The following is a 19,792-nucleotide window of genomic DNA, read 5'->3' as shown; positions in this document are numbered from 1 at the left end:
CGAGTTTGGTCTAAAATTATGGGCTAGCTTGGGTAGGTTCAATCTCGTTTGGTGGGTTTCGGGTTCTTTTTGTTGAACGTCCTTAATTAATTAATTTTTGGGTCAATCTTGATTTAGCATCGAATATCCTTTTTATTTTTTTTTTTGTCTAGCATTGAATATTATTTAGTATGACTATAAGTCATATTCCTCTATTATTATATATATAAAATTCTTAATTTTCAACATGTGCAATGTTTTGGGACATTAGTATAATAATTTTTTTTATATTAGTTGTTAAGGCCCGGCTCAAAATCTGCACGGGTCGACCCGACCCAAGCAATACCCGACCCGGACACGCGTCCTGTACGGTTCACACACGGCTGCAGGATAGCGTCCTTGGGAATATGGGCCTGTCCCATGAGGGGTCCACTACTGACATGTATATAAAGGGAAGATTGGCTCTTCCCGCTGACTTGAGCGTCGGAGTGTCTTTGCAGGTGGCACCCCCCCTCATCATTTCTCCAAGACAAGTGCTCGGCTACTCGACTACTCGTAAGCAGTGCGACCCAAGTCAAGGCGTCCTCACCCCTGCATCTGTCCACCCGATCTGTTCGGAACCCGACCAACGAACATTAGTCTAATATATAATTCGTTATATGTTATTTGACAATAATATTCTATTGTTCTAAATTTAAACGTAAGAAACTAGTAATGATCGTTTATGTATTTGATTAAACACATAAATATAATTGCTTAAATTTAAAAACATTAAAAAAAAGAGGATATCTCTAATTAATTTTTGGGTCTTAAACTAGACGGTCGAATCAGTTCAATCGTAAAAAACCGCAGTATTTTTTAACCGGAGACAAACCGTAAAACCGTCCAGAAACCGGTCAATCAGACCGAACCGGTAACCGGACGGTTCTTGGAAAAATCACGTCTTTTCTGACGGAAGCTGCAGAGAAGTCAAAAACTAAAAAAGAAAAGCCGTAGATCACGGCGAGGCCCAAACTACGTCGTTATTAGGGGAAAAGAAGGAAAAAATAAAACGAAAATGCATAATCACATACATTCACCATTCTCAGAGTTAAGTTGAGAGAGAGAGAGAGAGTATATGATGGTCATGCATGCGGCTGAAGATGTTTAAGATGCTGAGGCAGTAATATTATATATTTAAACCTCCGCGGCTCCACCTCATGACCTCAATAATAGGGTTTATTAATTAGAAGGATTAGAAGGATAATGGATCCAACCAGTGCACCCAGCCCACTTAATTTTGAAGCTCACTTTTTTTATCCAATCGTTCAGGGTTAGTCTTACTAAATTTGGGCTAATGTCCAATAAGAATATTCAAATTTTTTGGATGATGGCAATGCTATTTTGACAACACACTATTTTATATATGTACAAAAAATGAATTTGAGTTAGGTTTTAACGAGCACACAATTTCTTTTTATGATAAATTATATTTATTTTTAAGATACTAATATAATCCATTTAACTTAAAAACTAAATATGGACACCTAAAAGGTTAAACTAAATATATCTTAAAAATTAGAGGATATGAAATACATTTTTTTAAATAAAAAAAAACTAGAAACTAAGATACAACTAATAAATATATTTTTTGTTTTTATTCTTTTTCATTCTATAAACTTTTATATATATATATATATATATAAACCTTTACGTTAATTTTTAATATTTAGTTATTTTCTTTTCAATTTGACTCTTGGATTATATTTACATAGGATTATAAAATTATAGTTTGTCTGGTACTTTTCATTTGTGTGATTTTAAGATTTATATTTTAGATATTTTTTATAATTTTATATATTATTTTATTTTAATTCGGTTATGTTAATTAAATCACGATTGGGTTAATAAACCAATAAATTAATCATTAAAACAGTTTGACCATTAGTTTGATTTTCAAAATCTTAAAAAATATAACATGCATGCATAATACTTTACATCTAAATTTTATACTTTGATATTTTCTATAGTGCAATTCAATCGATTGGAGTTTAATCGATTGTGCAACGATTTCAATCGATTGAATTTTAAAAAAGTTTACATTGTCGTGCGAAATTCAATCGATTGTGTTAGATCTCCAATCAATTGAGTTTTGAAGAGACTTGTGATATTCAATCGATTGTATTGTATTATTGTATGTCTAATCGATTGAATTATAAAAAAATACGATTTTTTTTACGTTTACAGATGTAACCGATTAAGGACAAAAAATTCGTTAATTTACATTGTCAAAATATTTATGAATGTTACCATTAATAAAAAAATTTATAAAATAAAAAATAAATTTCATAATTAAATAATATATAAAAAATTTAATTATAATTAAAATTAAACAAAAACTATTTAATAATTATTAAAAAATTTATAAAAACATATTTTATTATTGAAACATTTAATATTCTACTACCATCGAATTCTATGCCGTATCTTTTTGTGTGTCTTTTCTTATATGGTTTATTTTTCATCTGTCTTTTCTGTCCTTTTTTTTTCTTATCCCTTTATATTTGTCCTGTTTTCTTAGTCTTTCAATTTCGTCTCTATTTTCTTGTAATATTGATGTAATATTCTTTTTCTAATAGTAACAAAAAAATTAAGGTAGAAAATGTAAGTTTTTAATTTCCTTGCAACTGCAAATTACATTGTTCTTCAATTTTGTTGACTCAACCTGCAAAAAAACGTTAATTTTTCGGCAGTAACTTAAATTGAAAAATATACACTTTTTTATTTAAATTAAAAAGCCCTAATATTCATTATATATTTATATAAATTAATATAATATTAATTTATTATATTTGTGTCATTTTTAAAAAAAAATTGGTATTTCACCAAAACATGATCCACCATTATTTAGCTAAAACTTCAATTGAATAAATTAGTTATTTAAGCATTTAATTATTTATCGAGCTTAATCATCAAACCCTTAATCCTTCTCTCTTCTTCTGTTGACTCACAAAAAAATCTCATATTTTGCCTTAACCCACCTTCTCTTCCTTCTTTTCGGACTGGCAATGTCGCCATCCAGGACGAATCCAAAGACAACCAACAATGTGGACGTGGGTTATCTTTTGTTGTTTTTCAATTAATGTTAATTATAATTGATATAGTATTTATCTTATGGTTTATTTTCGATCTTTGATGACAATGCCAAAAAAATCTAATATAAATTAACGTGACATTTATTTTGTATGTTTCTAAAACAAATTTTGATAGACTATAAATTAGTAGTTTTTCAAAAAAATATAATGTATGTGTATTTTTTTATAGTTTTTATATATTTTTTTAGATGCTTGCTTTAGTGAAAATATTTTTATAAATAATTGTAAGAAAATAAGTATATTTTTTTTATTTTTTTTGTTAAAAATTAAATAATTTCTTTTGATTATTGTGATAAAAATATTTATTTTATAATAACAAATTAAGATCAAATGAATTTAATCCAATAATAAAAAAATGAAAAAAATCAAAACCAAAAAGAGTAGAGTACAAATCTCTAATTTGTTCATCTGGAAAAAAAAAAAGAAATCCCCCAACGTGGCCGCCGAAGGGCGGGTGACATAGGCCTCTGAAAGGGCTGCTTGACAGTGCCGTAAGCGTAATGAAGGTATGCTGGAGGAGATCTCGTCGACGTTTTTGGCGTTGATGACGTCATTGAAGTAGAAGTGATCGGGCCGGAATAGGTAATGGAGGCGGGAGCGATGCTGGACGGCGATGATAGAGGCGGGATAACAGCCAAAACTTTCGTTGTTAATACGAGGTAATGAAAGAGTCGTGACAAGAGATCAGAACTGATTATGATTTTGGTTGGACCGTTGGAGTGACCAAGTGATAAAAGAGAGTTGGGATGATGATATGTAATTTTTTAACAAAAGTTAAAAAATTAGTCTTTTAACAAAAAAAAGTTAAAACCATGTATGTAATTTTTTTATAATTATTTATAAAGATATTTAATATATAATGATATAGTATTTTTTTTTAAATAATTACTGACAAATATAATTTATGTGTTTTTTTTTATTTGTCCATATATTTTATTATATTAATATGTATTCGAAACAAGTACCTTTTTTAACTGTTATATTCATCTCTTTAAATAATATAGCATTTGACTCAATTAATTAGTATTTTGAGTATTGAATAATGTGATTGATGATTATCATTATTTTAAGAATCTTATATATTATAATGACGAAAATATGTAGAGCAGATAAATTTTTCAGGTGATGACGATAAACATGCATAATGATAAGTTAAAAAATTGGATTCACCAAAAGTATTTATTGATTTATCCATGAGTTTACTTAGTTAGAAATTTCTCCAACTTTTATAATTTATATCTTATATCTATATCCTATTGAATTTTACGCCTTCTGTTCGGTTGTCGGGTTTCGGACAGATCGGGTGTACGGGTGAAGGAGTGAGAACGCCTTAGCTTTGGTCGCGCTGGTTGCGGGTTTGCCGAGTAGACGAGCACTTGTCCTGGAGAAGGGATGAGGGGTAGACGAGCACTCGTCCTGGAGAGAGGATGAGGGGGGTGCCACCTGCAAAGACACTCCGACGCTCAAGTCAGCTAGTGCGCAGGCGGGGAAAAATGATATGGAAAGGTGACGTACCTCGGGGGAAGAGCCAATCTTCCCTTTATATACATGTCAGTAGTGGGCCCCTCATGAGGACAGGCCCATATTCTCAAGGACGCTGTCCTGCAGCCGCGCGTGGGTCGCACAGGACACGTGTCCGGGTCGTTTGAAGGGCGTGGAACCGGGTCGGGTGGAGCTCGGGCCGGGGTCGACCCGTCGGTTCCTTGGGCCAGACCGTAACAGTGCCCCCACGCGCCAATGGTAGCTGTGGGAGCTATCAATGGCGTGTTGTCTCGCCTCTCATTTGGGGTCGTCTGGTCGGCCGTTCGTGATAAGGATATGCCCCCAACGCGCGTGTCCTTTGGTTGTACAAGCAACCGTTTCGTCGCATCGTTCCCAGTGCCGAGCATTAAATGCTCATAATGGGGTGGAAAACCCTTGCTGAAAAGACCATTGTGCCCCCAGACGTTTCGCGCTTCCTGGGGGGTAGTTTTTAAACAGGCCAGTTTTGGCACTCTTTTTCCTTCTTTTGCCTCTTCTTTTTTCTGCCTTCTTCTTGCTCCCAAACCTCAACATCTCTTTGTAGTGCTGTGAATTTCATCATTTCTTTGCTGTGCTGTTTGTGCGCCTCTCCCTTCATATCTTTCTTTAACGCTGCTCCGCCGTCCTTCCCCTAATTCAGGTAACTTTCAAATCGCACCCTCTTTTATGCATTATTTTGCATGTCTGTTGTTTGGTTTTCTGCTGTTATTGTGTAGCTTTTTAATTGCGACTAGATGTGTTAGGGGGGAAGTACCATTCCAGGGTAGGTTTTTTTTTTCTTTTTTTCTTGCTCCTTTTGCGCTTTAGTCTCGTTTGGCCTTAGTCGGGGAGTCGTGGGGGGTAGTGTCTGTATTCGGCCTGAGCAACCGATCTCTTAGACTGACTGGATGGTCCCCCCATGTAGGTATGGCTCGCACGGTTTCCCGGGCTTCCCCTAACCCCGCGGCGTACGATCCTTATGCTTGGGTCGTTTCCGACTTGAAGGATTCGCCCAACCAAATGGGCGAGGAGGAGCTCACCGAGTTCCGACAAGCCGAATACTTGTGCGGAGGGACTAACGAGGAAGCCAATTATGACGTTTTTGTCCCGGCCCCTCACGAGCGGTTGTATGAAATCAACTTCCAACACCCCCGAGTCGCCGATTGGATTTGGTTCTACAAGTCCATGTTCACCCAAGTCGGGGTTCGTATTCCATTCTCAGCCTTTCAAATGGCGCTTTTAAGTCGAATTTCCGTGGCGCCGTCGCAGTTGCATCCGAACAGTTGGGCCTCGATCCGCTGTTTCGAGATGGTTTGTGAGTACCTTGAGCTGCCGGTGTCCGTAGATGTTTTCCTCTTCTTTTTCACCCTCACAAACCCTTCAAAGGAGGGGAAACACAAAAATAGGTTCATGTCCTTCCGGTCTGCCCAGGGTCGGAGGATTTTCGGTTTGTTTGAAGATTCCTACCATGGGTTTAAGGACAAATATTTCAAGGTCCGCCCTGTCAAAGGTCGTCATCCCTTTTGGTTGTCATTGGAGGGGGTACGGCTCATCCCGACTTATTGGAGTTTCGGGGCAGGGTCCAATACCTTTATTAAGGTAACCTATGGAGGCATGTCGGCGGTGGATAGGCAGATTGCCGAGGTGTTGATGGCAGTCTTTGGGAAGAATCAAGTAAATCCCCACCTCCTTATGGGTGACCGGGAGGCCGGTCGTAATTACATTTGTGAGGAACTTTTACTTTACCCTTTACCTTTTTGCTTTTACTGATATTTTGTGGCGATTAACCGACCTTCTTTGCTTTCCTGCAGTGGAGATGTCTGCGTCGGTGACGGGTCTTCCCAACTTATTCCAAACTTTCCTCTGCACCAGTGACGACAAGGGGGACAATGAAAAATCTGCCGTCGAGAAGTCTGCAATTCCTCCGGAGGGCAAAACTACTTCCGAGCGTCTGCCGCCGAGAAGTCTGCAATTCCTCCGGAGGACAAAACTACTTCCGAGCAGGAAGCCGCGGTTGACGGAACCGGGACCTCGACCCAAGCTGCCCAGGTCGAGGGCGACAAAACGGTTCATGCTTCTCCCTTCCGCGAGGTGATAGGCACCGGGGGTTCGACGTCTACCCCTGATGTCGATGACGGTGTGGAAGAGGTCCCTAACCCTAAGAGGAAAAGGAAGATGTCCTCCAGTCCCGAGGGAGTCTTTACCGTCATGGAGAGAAATTTTGATGCTGGGAACTTCATAGATTCCCAGCTGATCCCTGGTACTGAGGAGTACTTCCATGAGTCTTCCCTTGCCGGGCAGGCGAGGTGGATGTACCGTACCCTTCTGCGGGGCGCCGTGATAGCCCGGAAGGCCGAGTTTGAGCTGTCCGGGATGGAGTCCCTCCGCAGAAGGTTGGAATCTAGTGGAAAGGCTAACAATGAGCTGAAGAGTGAAGTCGAGACTCTCCGGGAGCAGTTGACCCAATCGAATGAGAAACTTGACGCCGCCGAGAAGAAGGCCACTGCTGCCGAGAAGAAAACTGCCATTGCTGAGAAGAAGTTAAAAGACTCGGACGCCACGGTTTCTCGTCTTGTCGAACGTGAGATGACTTTGGAGAGCCAGGTCGGCGCAGCGCAGAAACGGGTGGCCGAGATAGAGAAGGAAAAGCAGGCCGTGGAGGCCGAATTAGCAACGTGGAAGGCTAAGTACAAAGATGTCGTGAAGCAGGGGAAGGGTGCGATTTTGGCGACCGAGGAGGCTCTTAAGGCTCAGGTCAAAGTCATTGCTCCCGAGTTTGATACGTCGGCGATTGGTGTTCTCAAAGTCATTCAGGATGGCAAAGTTGTCGACGTCCCCAAGAAATGAATCCTCTGTTTGAAGTTTTTGTTTAGCCGTCTTGTTTTGGCTTATGAACAATTTTGATTTTAGCCGTTTTGGCTTATGAACAGTTTGATTTTAGCCGTTTTATTTTGGCTTGTGAACAATGACCTTTTTGGTCGTTTGCTCGTGTTGTCGTGATAAAGTTTTTCTTATTCGTCTGGTCGTGGTATCATTTATATTAACCGTTTTTGGTTTATTGTCGTCATTTATATCAACGGCCCATGGCCTTTCGCGTAGTCATGTTACAACGGTGGTTGACGGGTTCCCGGGGTGATCAGTCCCGGGGTCGCGCGTCGTCATTGGTCGTGATGGGATGGTTTATCTGGAGAATTGGGTGACAAAACAGAAGAGAAAATTTGCACAAGTATATCTTATTCGGTAATCGTATAAGGGGCTCGTAAGCCGCTATGAGAAGTTCAAAATTTAAATTTGCAAATTAACTACTTAGCTAGATTGGTCGGTTTGTCGGGCCATCCTCTAGGAGTAGAATCTTCTTAGGTTGTCCGCGTTTCATGTTCTCGGGACTTCTTTGCCGTCAAGCCTTTCTAACTTGAAGGCTCCTTTTCCCATCACTTTTTTGACTCTGTAGGGGCCTTCCCAGTTCGCCGCTAGCTTGCCTTCTCCGGGGGTCGGTAAGCCGATATCGTTTCGCCTCAGGACGAGGTCGTTCGGCTCGAATTCCCTCTTGAGCACTTTGGTGTTGTAGCGCAGAGCCATTCTTTGTTTTAGTGTTGTTTCTGTCAAATGGGCCATTTCCCTGGCTTCATCTATCAGGTCTTTTTCCACGGTTTCTTCCACTCCTTTCAAAAGTAACCGTGGGCTCGGTTCACCGATCTCTACGGGTATTACTGCGTCCACCCCGTACGTTAGTCGGAAAGGAGTTTCCTTAGTGGAGGATTGTTCCGTTGTTCGGTAGGACCAGAGAACCGATGCTAGTTCGTCGGCCCAAGCACCCTTTTTACTGTCCAACCTCTTTTTTAGCCCTGAAAGAATAATCTTGTTGGCGGACTCCACTTGTCCGTTCGTCTGAGGGTGTTCTACCGAAGAGAACCTTTGCCTTATGCCCAGGCCGTTGAGAAATTCCGTGAACTTTTTGTCAGTAAATTGCGTGCCGTTGTCCGAGATGACGACTTCTGGTATCCCGAATCGCGTTATCACCTGCCTCCACATGAATTTCCTGCAATTGGATGAGGATATGCTAGCTAGCGGTTCGGCTTCTATCCATTTGGTGTAGTAGTCAATTGCGACTACGAGGTATTTGACTTGCCCCGGGCCGACTGGGAAGGGCCCTAAGAGGTCGACTCCCCATTGAGAGAATGGCCGGGAGGTCGTTAGCAAGCTTAACTCGGAGGCCGGCGCCCTGGCAAAGTTGGCGTTCTGTTGGCACTTCACGCATTTTTTGACAAACTCTTTGGAGTCCGCCATCATCGACGGCCAATAGTATCCGGCCCGGATTAGTTTCCTCGCTAGGGCCTTGCCTCCGATGTGGTGCCCACAGCAGCCCTCGTGGACTTCCCTGAGGACGTAGTTTGTCTGGTCGGGGTGTAGGCACTTCAGTAGGGGTTGGTTGAGCCCTTTCCTGAACAGCTGTCCTTGGATGACGGCGTATTTGGCCGCTTCCCTTCTCAATTTCGCCGCGTCCTTTTCATCACTAGGGAGTTTGCCGTGTTCTAGGAAGTCGGTGATGGGGTCTAGCCATGAAGAACCTAGGCTTGTCATGTGCAGTGTGATTGCTGGTTCTCTGGTCATGCCTTGGATGAGAGACCGGTTCCCTTCTCCTGGCTTTGTGCTGGCTAACTTTGATAGGAGGTCTGCCCGTGTGTTCCTTTCTCTAGGTACGTGGTGGATCGTGACCTCTTCAAACTTTTGGCTCAAGCTTTTAACCTTTTCCAAGTACTTCTGTAGCAAAGGGTCTTTGGCTTGGTAGCTACCGTTTACTTGGGAGGTGACGACTTGGGAATCGCTGCATATTTCTAGTCTTCTTGCGCCGACTTCTTCTGCTAGGGTTAAGCCTCCTATAAGGGCTTCATATTCTGCCTGGTTGTTCGAGACGGGAAACTCGAATCTGACTGACTGTTCGTATACAACCCCAATCGGGCTTTCCAGGATGATCCCGGCGCCTCCGAAGGTCTGGTTGGAGGCTCCGTCCACATGGAGCTTCCACCGTGTACTCACTTCTTCGCTTGGGTCTCCCGTTACTTCTACTAGAAAATCCGCCATCGCCTGCGCCTTGATGGCTTGCCGGGGTTCGTATCGTATGTCATACTGGGAGAGTTCGATGGACCAAGTCATCATTCTTCCCGCCAGATCGGGTTTTTGGAGCACTTGCCGGATCCCTTGGTCCGTTCTGACGACAACTTGGTGACTCTGGAAGTACTGCTTTAACCTTCGTGAGGAAGTTAGAAGTGCTAAGGCTAGCTTTTCCAACTTGCTATACCTTAATTCTGCCCATTGCAAGGCCCTGCTTATGAAATAGACTGGCTGTTGAGCTTTTCCGTCCTCCCGTACCAAAACTGCGGCCAGGGCTTCACTCGTTATGGCGAGGTATAGGTATAGTGGTTCCCCGTCCTTTGGCTTCCCGAGGACGGGTGGTGCCGCCAGGATTTCCTTGAAGTGCCGAAAGGCCTCTTCACATGCGGGTGTCCACTCAAACGCCATCCCTTTCTTCATGAGGTTAAAGAATGGCAGGGCCTTTGTTGCCGAAGCTCCGAGAAATCGGGATAATGAGGTCAGCCGCCCTGCCAACCTCTGGACGTCCTTGATGCAACCCGGGCTCTTCATCTGGAGTATTGCCTGGCATTTCTCTGGGTTAGCTTCTACCCCTCTCTGAGTTATCATAAATCCCAGGAACTTGCCGGCTTCCATGGCGAAGGCGCACTTGAGGGGATTCAGCCTCATACCGTGTTGACGGAGGGACGCGAATACATTCGCCAGGTCGCTCAAGAGGTCGTCAGGTCGTGTTGTTTTTGCCAGGATGTCGTCCACGTAGACTTCAACTGTTTTCCCTATGAGGTCGTGGAATATCCTGTTCATCAGCCTTTGATATGTTGCCCCCGCATTTTTCAAGCCGAATGGCATTACCTTGTAGCAGAAAGTTCCACCTGGCGTTATGAACGCCGTCTTGTCTTCGTCAGGATGGTGCATCGGTATCTGATTGTAACCGGAGTAGGCGTCCATGAAACTTAGATACCGATATCCCGCCACGGCGTCGACGAGTGCGTCTATGTTAGGAAGGGGGAAGCAATCTTTGGGGCATGCTTTGTTAAGGTCAGAATAGTCCACGCACATTCTCCACTTGCCGTTGTGTTTTCTCACCAATACCACATTCGAGAGCCATGTCGAGTAGTCCACTTTCCGTATGAAGCCTGCTTCTAGGAGGCTGGCCGTCTGCCTGGCCACCTCCTCTGCTCTTTTCGCCGACATCTTTCTCCTCCGTTGGGCCACTGGGCGTGCTTCCGCCTTAACGGCTAGATGATGTGAGATGATTTTTGGGTCTATGCCCGGCATGTCGGCTGGAGTCCAGGCGAACAAGTCTTTGTTGGCTCTTATCATTTCGATCAAAGGCTCCTTCAATTCATGTGGGAGGTTCTTGTTAACGAATGTGAACTTTCCCACGTCGTCACTGATTCTAAACTTCTCCAGATCCCCTTCTAGTTCTGGCCTCGGCTTGTCGTCCACTCTGGCATCAAGATCGGCTAGGAACACACCGGATGCTTCCTTGGATTTCTTTCTAAGGGAGAGGCTGGCGTTGTCACAAGCGACCGCCGTCTCGAGGTCTCCCCTTACGGTCCCTATGGATCCGTCATCGGTAACGAACTTCATGACTAACAGCTTTGTGTTGATTATGGCCTCGAAATCGTTGATTGTTTTTCTTCCCAAGATGATGTTGTAGGCAGTGGAATCTCGGAGGATTACGAACTCGGCCATCGCCGATCTTCGGCCTTGGGCTTGCCCCACCGAGATTGGTAGGGATATTACTCCGTCCGGTTTGATGAAGTGGTCGCCCAACCCGATAACCCCGTGCTGGTGAGTCGTCAGGTCGGCATCCTTTAGCCCTAGTGCGTCGAACACGTTGCGGAACATGATATTTGAATCAGCTCCTGTGTCGACAAGGATCCGTTTGACGAGGCCGGTTCCCACCCAGGCCGTAATGACCATGGGGGGGTTTTCCGGAGCGTCGTTGAACCATTGGTCTTCCGGGCCGAAAGAGATGGAGGGAGGCTTCTTAGAGTTTTGCACCGGCGGGGATGAGACCGTCAAAACCTTAGCGTCTTTCCTGTGTGCCGACCGGGATTTTGGCGTGGCGTTTTTGGCTGTTACCACGTTTATCACAGTGAGGCCGTGGTCTCTGTCTTCGGGTTCTTGTCGCCGTTTGGCCGAACGGGTTTTGCCTTCTTCGTCTTGTTCGCGATAACGTCTTCTCGGCTCCCTGATGAGGTGGGAGAACGCGGCTAGCTTTCCTTCCCTTATCGCTTGTTCTAGTGCATCCTTCAGGTCAAAACAGTCCTGTGTTTGATGGCCATAACCCTTATGATAATCACAATAGAGGTTCTTATTTCCTCCCGTACGGTCCTTAAGTGGCCGGGGTTTCGGTAGGATTCCCTTCTCAGCTATTTGCTGATAGACTTCCATGATGGGGAGAGTGAGTGGAGTGTAGTTAGTAAATTTCCCGGCCCGAGGGAACGGTCTAGGTGCCTTGTTTGATGCCTCCTCCCTGGCTTTTTCTTTTGCTCTCTCTCCGTCACCTGGTTGCCGAGCTTGGCTGTAACCAGACTGCCGCTTATTGGCAGCCACGACTCGGCTGACTTCCTCGTCGTTTATATACTCCTTGGCTACCGTCTGGATCTCATGCATCGTCCAAACTGGTTTCGTGGTAAGGTGTTTTCGGAAGTTCTCGTTGAGGAGGCCGTTTGTTAGGCAAAGACTGGCCACCGAGTCGGTTAAGCCGTCGATTTCCAAGCATTCGTCGTTGAACCGATCTAAGTACCTCCTCGTCGGTTCTCCTTGTCTCTGGGTTACCCCTAGAAGGTTGATAGGGTGCTTGGCCTTCGCGATCCGCGTTGTAAATTGGGCCAGGAATGCACGGCTGATGTCTGAGAAACTGTATATGGAACCTTGTGGGAGGCCGTTAAACCATCTGATCGCTGGCCCTGCTAGGGTTACTGGGAAGGCGCGGCATCTTACTTCGTCCCCAACTCCCTCCAGATTCATCCTGGCCTCAAAGGCCGTGAGGTGTTCTAGAGGGTCTTGAGTTCCGTCGTACCTCATGTCCGTTGGTTTGTCGAAGTGTTTCGGCAACCGGACCTCGAGGATAGATCGGTGGAACGGGGTGACGCCCATTATCACGGGTTGTCGTGTTCTCTCGGATCTCCCTTCCCCGTCTTCGCGACATCTTGCCGCTCGGCGGGTTGGTCCGCCGCGGGAGTAGATGATCGTGTCATTTCGTCTTCTCATTATGGGTGACTCCTCCCGCGTGCTCTCCGCTTCCGTCCGGGATGCGGATGTACGCCGCGGGCGGCTTCGGTGAGAGTCGTCCTCCTCGCTCCCGGGAGATGGGGTATAGCTAGGATCGGTAGACCGTCCATCCCGCTCCCGGTCGGCCAGCTGGCGTTCTAGGTTCTGGACTCTGTGGCGTAGCTCCTGCATTATTATGGCGCTATCGCCGCCCGTTCCTCCGAATGGTCGTGTTCTCGTGTGTCGTTGGGGGGACCTCCGCCGCCCCCTTAGCGAGGCGACGGAGGCTGTCCCCTCCGCTCCGGCTGCTCGAGCTTGGTCGCCGGGACCCAGCACGACTTCCATTTAGGCAGGGAGTTCCCACAGACGGCGCCAATGTTCGGTTGTCGGGTTTCGGACAGATCGGGTGTACGGGTGAAGGAGTGAGAACGCCTTAGCTTTGGTCGCGCTGGTTGCGGGTTTGCCGAGTAGACGAGCACTTGTCCTGGAGAAGGGATGGAGGGGTGCCACCTGCAAAGACACTCCGACGCTCAAGTCAGCCAGTGCGCAGGCGGGGAAAAATGATATGGAAAGGTGACGTACCTCGGGGGAAGAGCCAATCTTCCCTTTATATACATGTCAGTAGTGGGCCCCTCATGAGGACAGGCCCATATTCTCAAGGACGCTGTCCTGCAGCCGCGCGTGGGTCGCACAGGACACGTGTCCGGGTCGTTTGAAGGGCGTGAAACCGGGTCGGGTGGAGCTCGGACCGGGATCGACCCGTCGGTTCCTTGGGCCAGACCGTAACACCTTCTAACCACTTTTTATTAATCTGTTAACAGTTTTTTCACTATCTAATAAGTTGTTTTGATATCTTTAATTTGAATTCAATTCTTAAATCTAAATAGACAAAATAAATCTTTTGGATAAAACACTTTAGTTTGTTTCTCTTGAACCATCACCTTATGGTTTCTTATTCTTTCTAAAATAAAAATTTTTACTCTTTATAAAAAAACAAAAAAACTTGAACCCACAACCTTTGAATATGATGATGGAACCAAATTAAAGAACTTACTCTCTTGACTTATCTTACATTAACTCTTACATTAATTAATATTATAATAAAAGATTATTTTAAACCATAACTTACATAAAAAGTATATAAATAAATATTTATCTAATTTTAAAAATAAATCGTGCTTGATAAATAATATTGATATTATAATTTCAACTAAATATCATTAAATACATAAAAAGTTTCTTTCTAACAATTTTTATAATATCCATAATCTAAATCCTAAAATCTAGTTTGCAATATTAACTAATTAATTCTCAAAACAATGTGAATTTATATTAAAAAAAATCTTTACATAGACTAAAAATAGTAATTTTTTTATTTTTATAAATTAAATAAATGTAATCATTACCAAAATAAATAATTTTAAAAATATTTACTGAAACAAATATTTCTCTTTGATCTTATTTACATTGTAAACGAAATAATTTTATATTTATCTCGTTTATTGTGTAAACAAGATAAGACAGATGTATGCGACACATGTTTATCTCGTTTACTGTGTAAACGAGATATATGTATTTTTTAAAAAAATTGAAAATAATAAAAAATATTAATAATATCAATAATCCAAACTTTTGACATACAATTAGTAATAAAAAGGTTGGTGGAAGATATTAAAATGGATATGTTTGATTAATTTTAAAATGGACTAAAATTGATCAAACATAACTATTTTAATCTCTTCTATCAACTTTTTTGAACTAATTGTATGGAAAAAAGTTTGAATTATTGATATTATTAATATTTTTTATTATTTTCAATTTTTTTTAAAAAATACATATATTTCGTTTACAGTATAAACGAGATTTATGTCTCATCTATAAACGAAATACATGCATTTATATTATAAATGAGATAAAAAAATATATTTATTTCGATAAATATTTTTAAAATTATTTATTTTGATAATTATTATATTTATTTAATTTATAAAAATAAAAAATCCCTAAAAATAATCATCAAATCAACCAATATCTAACATTATTTTTTATTTATAAAATAAAATATATTTAACACCGTATTTATTATAGATAGAAGTATTGAGAACAATTATTATTGCTTAATGTTGAAAAGTATTATTATTTTGTTCTTATATTTTCTTGGCCTACTAATAAAAGGAATCATAACTGTAAAACAAAAAACAAAAATTACACATACCAAAATTGAAGAGGAACAAATTCTTAGATTTTTTTAATTATTTTGATTTATATTTTGATTTTTATAAATTAAAATAAAATTTAGAATTTTGTTAGGAACCAAGAAGTATTTGTACAATGTATACAATGAGCTATTTATCTAGCTCAATATGAATATTCAGGATACAATACTACTAATTTCTCAAACACAATACATTCATACTATCCAAAATAACCATTCGGATATCAAGAAAAATAAGCATATGAATATCCTACTCAATCGAACATCTCTATAACCCTATTGTACACATTATATAAATACTCGATTAGCTCCCTATACTTTCTCTAAAATTTAATTCAATTCAATTAAAAATTATTTTGGTCTTTGTCTCTGTCTTTTGACTCTTTTCCCTTTCTCTCCCAATTCCAACACTTCATCATCGTCTCAAGTTCACTAATTTCCCCTTCCTTCAAGGTCAGTTTCCATTCTCTACCCTTTCAATTCGCTAGCAACACTACCCCACTTTCTTTTCCGTCCGGCAATGACGAAGCCTCCCGTTTCGCCTGATCTGCCGCCACCAAACCTAACGGCCACGGACGAGGAAACTACAAGATGCAATACTGCCAACCGACCTCGCAAACTCATCATCAAGTGCGGACACAGGATGGTCGGCTGCACCACTGATAAGGACGTCATCAACGCAAACACTACTGGCCGCGATGATTCCGGCACAGGGCTCCAGCAGTCGCCGCTGGAACCAACTCTGAATTCGAAGAGGAGAAAGAAGAATAATGCAGAGCCAAAGGGATACCAGAGTCACGCTCCATGGATAGCACCTTCTCTGCCACCGACATTATTGCATGATCTCACGGTGACGAGGGAGAAACTCATGCATGATTTCAAGACTTCACTGGAAGGAAATTTCAGTAAGGAGGATAATCACAAACCGCTTGCACCGACACCACCAGTAGCGACAGCGGCGATTGCTGAACGCAGTCCAAATGGATTGAAGATCAATGAGAGCATATGTGACGATACTGCGGAAAACGTTTGGAAAGGTAGAACAAGAAGCAGGAGTTGCAACAAGAAAGAGAGACCGCCATTTAGGTTCGCGTTGACGGAATCGGAAATTGAGGAAGATTTCTTGAAGATGACAATGAATGGAAATCGGCCACCGCCGAAGCAGAAAAAGCAGCCCAGAAATCTGCAGAAACAATTGGATGTAAGTTTCATTGTTCTTAGTTGCTTGTAGTGCAAGAAAGTTAAAATTTTGTGCTCTAATCTATTTCATTATTAGGATTTGTTTAATTTTTTTGTTTTAATAATATTATCTTATTGATATCTATCTTACTTCAATTTAACTTAATTTTAATAGTTCAATGTAAAAGATTTAAATCTTATCATTAAAATTTTTATTTTTGTACAGGATCTTGTTCCTGGTTTTGGTTTAACAGAAGTTAAAGCAGATTTATACAATGTTTCTAAATTTTAATAGACAAGCCAAGGAATAAGGATTCATCTATGAAGACTATTGTATGCAAAAGTTTTAATGATGTAAATGGGGGTTATCTTTTGTTGTTTTTCAATTAATGTTAATTATAATTGATGTATTATTTTATGGTTTATTTTCGGTTCTTGATGGCAATGCCGAAGGGGATCGAATATAAACTAATGTGACATTTATTTTGTATATTTTTAAAAAAATTTTGACAGACTATAAATTAGTAGTTTTTCAAGAATATATAATGTGTGTAATTTTTCATTTAATTTTTTTTGTAGCTTTTATATATCTTTTAAAGTGTTTGGTTTAGGACGATGATTAATTCATAATTCATATGTATCGATAAGAGGCACTTGCAATGATTCTAATGATTACTAAATTTAGAGAAGATGTCTATTATGCCTCCATCAAATTTGGAATGATTCTAATGATTACTGATTCTTAAATCTGATTTCCTAAATAATGCAGTAACTTTGTGAGTGTATAAATAATGCTACAATGACCGAAACTGTACGGGACCCAATTCTAGACAAACTAGAGTGAACTTAGTTGCTTGAGATCAAATTTCAGAAGCTTCCAACAAGTGTGAAATTAGTTATGAATTCAGGAGGTTCGCCTGCCAAGTTTGTTTCTGCTCTAAGAATAAAACAGGGCAACCAAGTTCTCAATTTTATAATTAATTTCACAGGTTTTATTAACCATGTGAATTATGGCAAATTTCGGAAGTATGGTTGTCAAAACTGATTTTCGTTGAATTTTGTTAAAACTATGTTACTAAAATGCTCTTGAATTTTGTTGACACTTTTGTTTTACTTCCACCCATGATGTTACAGGTATCTACAGCTAAAACTTCCTCAAAAGCATTTTTGTTGGTTTTTATACTTTGCTATTTTCTGGGCGCATATCTGTTTCTTAATTGGGGAACTGATATATATGGCTATATTAATACACTGGGAAATCTTTATCATATAAATAAGATGTATAATAATTAGTATTGAATGCTAATGATAATTTTGGTTTAAGATAGAACAGTCCAAAAGTTATCTCTTTGAACTTAAGACCGCGTTTGTGTTACAAATTTGTAAGAAAAGGAGAATGTTTTTCTTTTCGTTGTTGAGAAAATATAATGATGCTTATTCTCTATGTTCATATACTCCTTATTTGCAATTTGCAAATTCTGATTTCTGAGATAGTTCCTTAGTTTTTTAGATTTTAGATGTCGGAATTCTTACTGAATGATTTGTTGTAATACTTTATCTCTAAGCTCACAGCTTTTCCAAAATAGACAAAAACTGTCGCCTTTTTCTCACTCGTTTCTTTTCATATTAACTATATACTTAAAGAGAAATATCTGTTTCTTTTAAACCTACAAATTGAACATAAATCTGGAGCTTTCTTAAACGCGAGCACGCAGAGAAAAGGAGAAGTAACAATTTGACAAATTGTTGTCCAGATAATGAAGCTGGTGAGAAAGAGCAGTCAGAATCACAGATGCAATCTTTATCTGCAAATGGAATTTCTGATCCAGGTGCTGGTATGCAGAATAATCAGTATGTAACTCCTGCACCACTTGGAACTGGGTATGCTATGGTATGAACTTCACATTTGATTTGACTTCCCTTTAAATTATGCTGTAAAAAACTAAATATTTTTGTTCTATGCTTCGTTATCATTAGTGCTTTTTATTGAATCTTGCAACCTTAGGTTTAATTAACTCAAGATATCCATCAGAATTCTTTATTAGGCTATAGCCATTTGTCAGCATTTGGCGCATCTTATCCATTGCAGTTATAAGATATATGCATATATAGGAGTTATTATGTTGAGGAAAATTGATTCGAACATCTAAATATCTGTTCATTGTAAAATTTGTTGCCCAAGTTTATTCTTAGTAATTCTTGAGTTCGCTCTTAACACTCCTTATCTGAACTGTGAAGCTAGGAATTTCCCAGTATAACCTTAACAAACTACTGTGAAATATTATCATTATTGTATGAAAGGGTTTCTTGATGGCAAAGTTTTCTCAAAAAGTGTTTAGAACGTGCTTTTCTTATAAATGCTTAATGTAGCTTGGGGTGGATTTATGATTTATGAGCTGACAAATATAATGAAAATATTGAAATATGAAGTTTTGCTGTGTAAATTAAGTGTCCCTAGGGATGTGTTTGGTAATTTAAGGTTGATTTCTTGAAGTAACCAGAATTTTTCACTTTTTTGACCCTGGCAATTGAAGGTCCATGAATGATTGCCTGAGCAAGTAGTGGTAGCAGTTGTTATCTTGATGTGATATCAAAGAAGTAAGAAGTGGCTGTGTTTGTAATGCAAAGCAGTATCACGGTATCTTAAGACTATAAATTAGTAGTTTTTCAAGAAAATATAATGTATGTGTAATTTTTCATTTTATTTTTTTTTTTTGTAGCTTTTATACATCTTTTAAAGTGTTTGGTTTAAGACGATGATTAATTCATATGTATCGATAAGAGGCGGCAATGCTGGGCGTAGGTAGTGGAGGTGGGAGGGATGTTGGGCCGCGATGACAGAGGCGGGATAACAGCCAAAACTTTGGTTGTTGATACGGGGTAACGAAAGGGTCGTGGCGAGAGATCAGAACTGATCATGATCTTGGTAGGAGTGATAAAAGAGGGTTGGGAGGATGATGACGAGAGCTTAGGCTTCTTGGATAGTTGGGAAATGGAGCAGACGCCGTTGAGGTGGAGTGTGTGGTTGTAGTTGTTGGTAGTGCAAGAATCCATGGGTGGAAAGAAGGTAGAGTTTTGGAGATGAAAAGTGATCGCAAAACAGGAACACGATATATTGCTCATGTTAAATAATTGGATATTTGTTTTCTGGTATGAACAATTAAGAATTTATTTTCTCAGATGAATAATGGGGATTTGTTATTTATTTCTTGGATCTTGAATTTGTATTACTTTTAAAATTATTGGATTAAATTCATTTAATTTTAACTTGTTATTATATTTAAAAGATATTTTTATTAAAAAAGTCCGTCTAGCTTAGTAGGTAGAGCGCAAGGCTCTTAACCGTGTGGTCGTGGTGGGCGAACTAATTTTTTGTCATGGCATAGTCTTTTTATACTAATTTAAAGGTTACAAATTTGGTCTTTAGCAAAAAAAAAATATTTTTGTCATAATATAAAAAGGAATTAAT

General features: G+C 40.4%; 1 protein-coding gene across 1 annotated transcript; it reads right to left on the bottom strand.

Moving 5' to 3' along the window:
* Positions 1-7,985: 7,985 nt before the first annotated feature.
* Positions 7,986-13,274, bottom strand: LOC107483159 (uncharacterized). The gene has a single exon (XM_016103780.1). It carries the CDS (start codon positions 13,272-13,274, stop codon positions 7,986-7,988), a length of 5,289 nt encoding a protein of 1,762 aa, XP_015959266.1.
* Positions 13,275-19,792: the final 6,518 nt, after the last annotated feature.

This window comes from Arachis duranensis, chromosome 4 (genome assembly GCF_000817695.3).
Source record: "Arachis duranensis cultivar V14167 chromosome 4, aradu.V14167.gnm2.J7QH, whole genome shotgun sequence".
In the NCBI taxonomy this organism is placed as follows: Eukaryota; Viridiplantae; Streptophyta; class Magnoliopsida; order Fabales; family Fabaceae; genus Arachis; species Arachis duranensis.
Note: the sequence above shows the minus strand (reverse complement) of the source record. Positions and strands in the feature narration are given on the sequence as shown.

Bases quoted from the DNA above. Each gene is read 5' to 3' on its own strand.
- LOC107483159 (XM_016103780.1), bottom strand. From the start codon at position 13,274: ATGGAAGTCGTGCTGGGTCCCGGCGACCAAGCTCGAGCAGCCGGAGCG.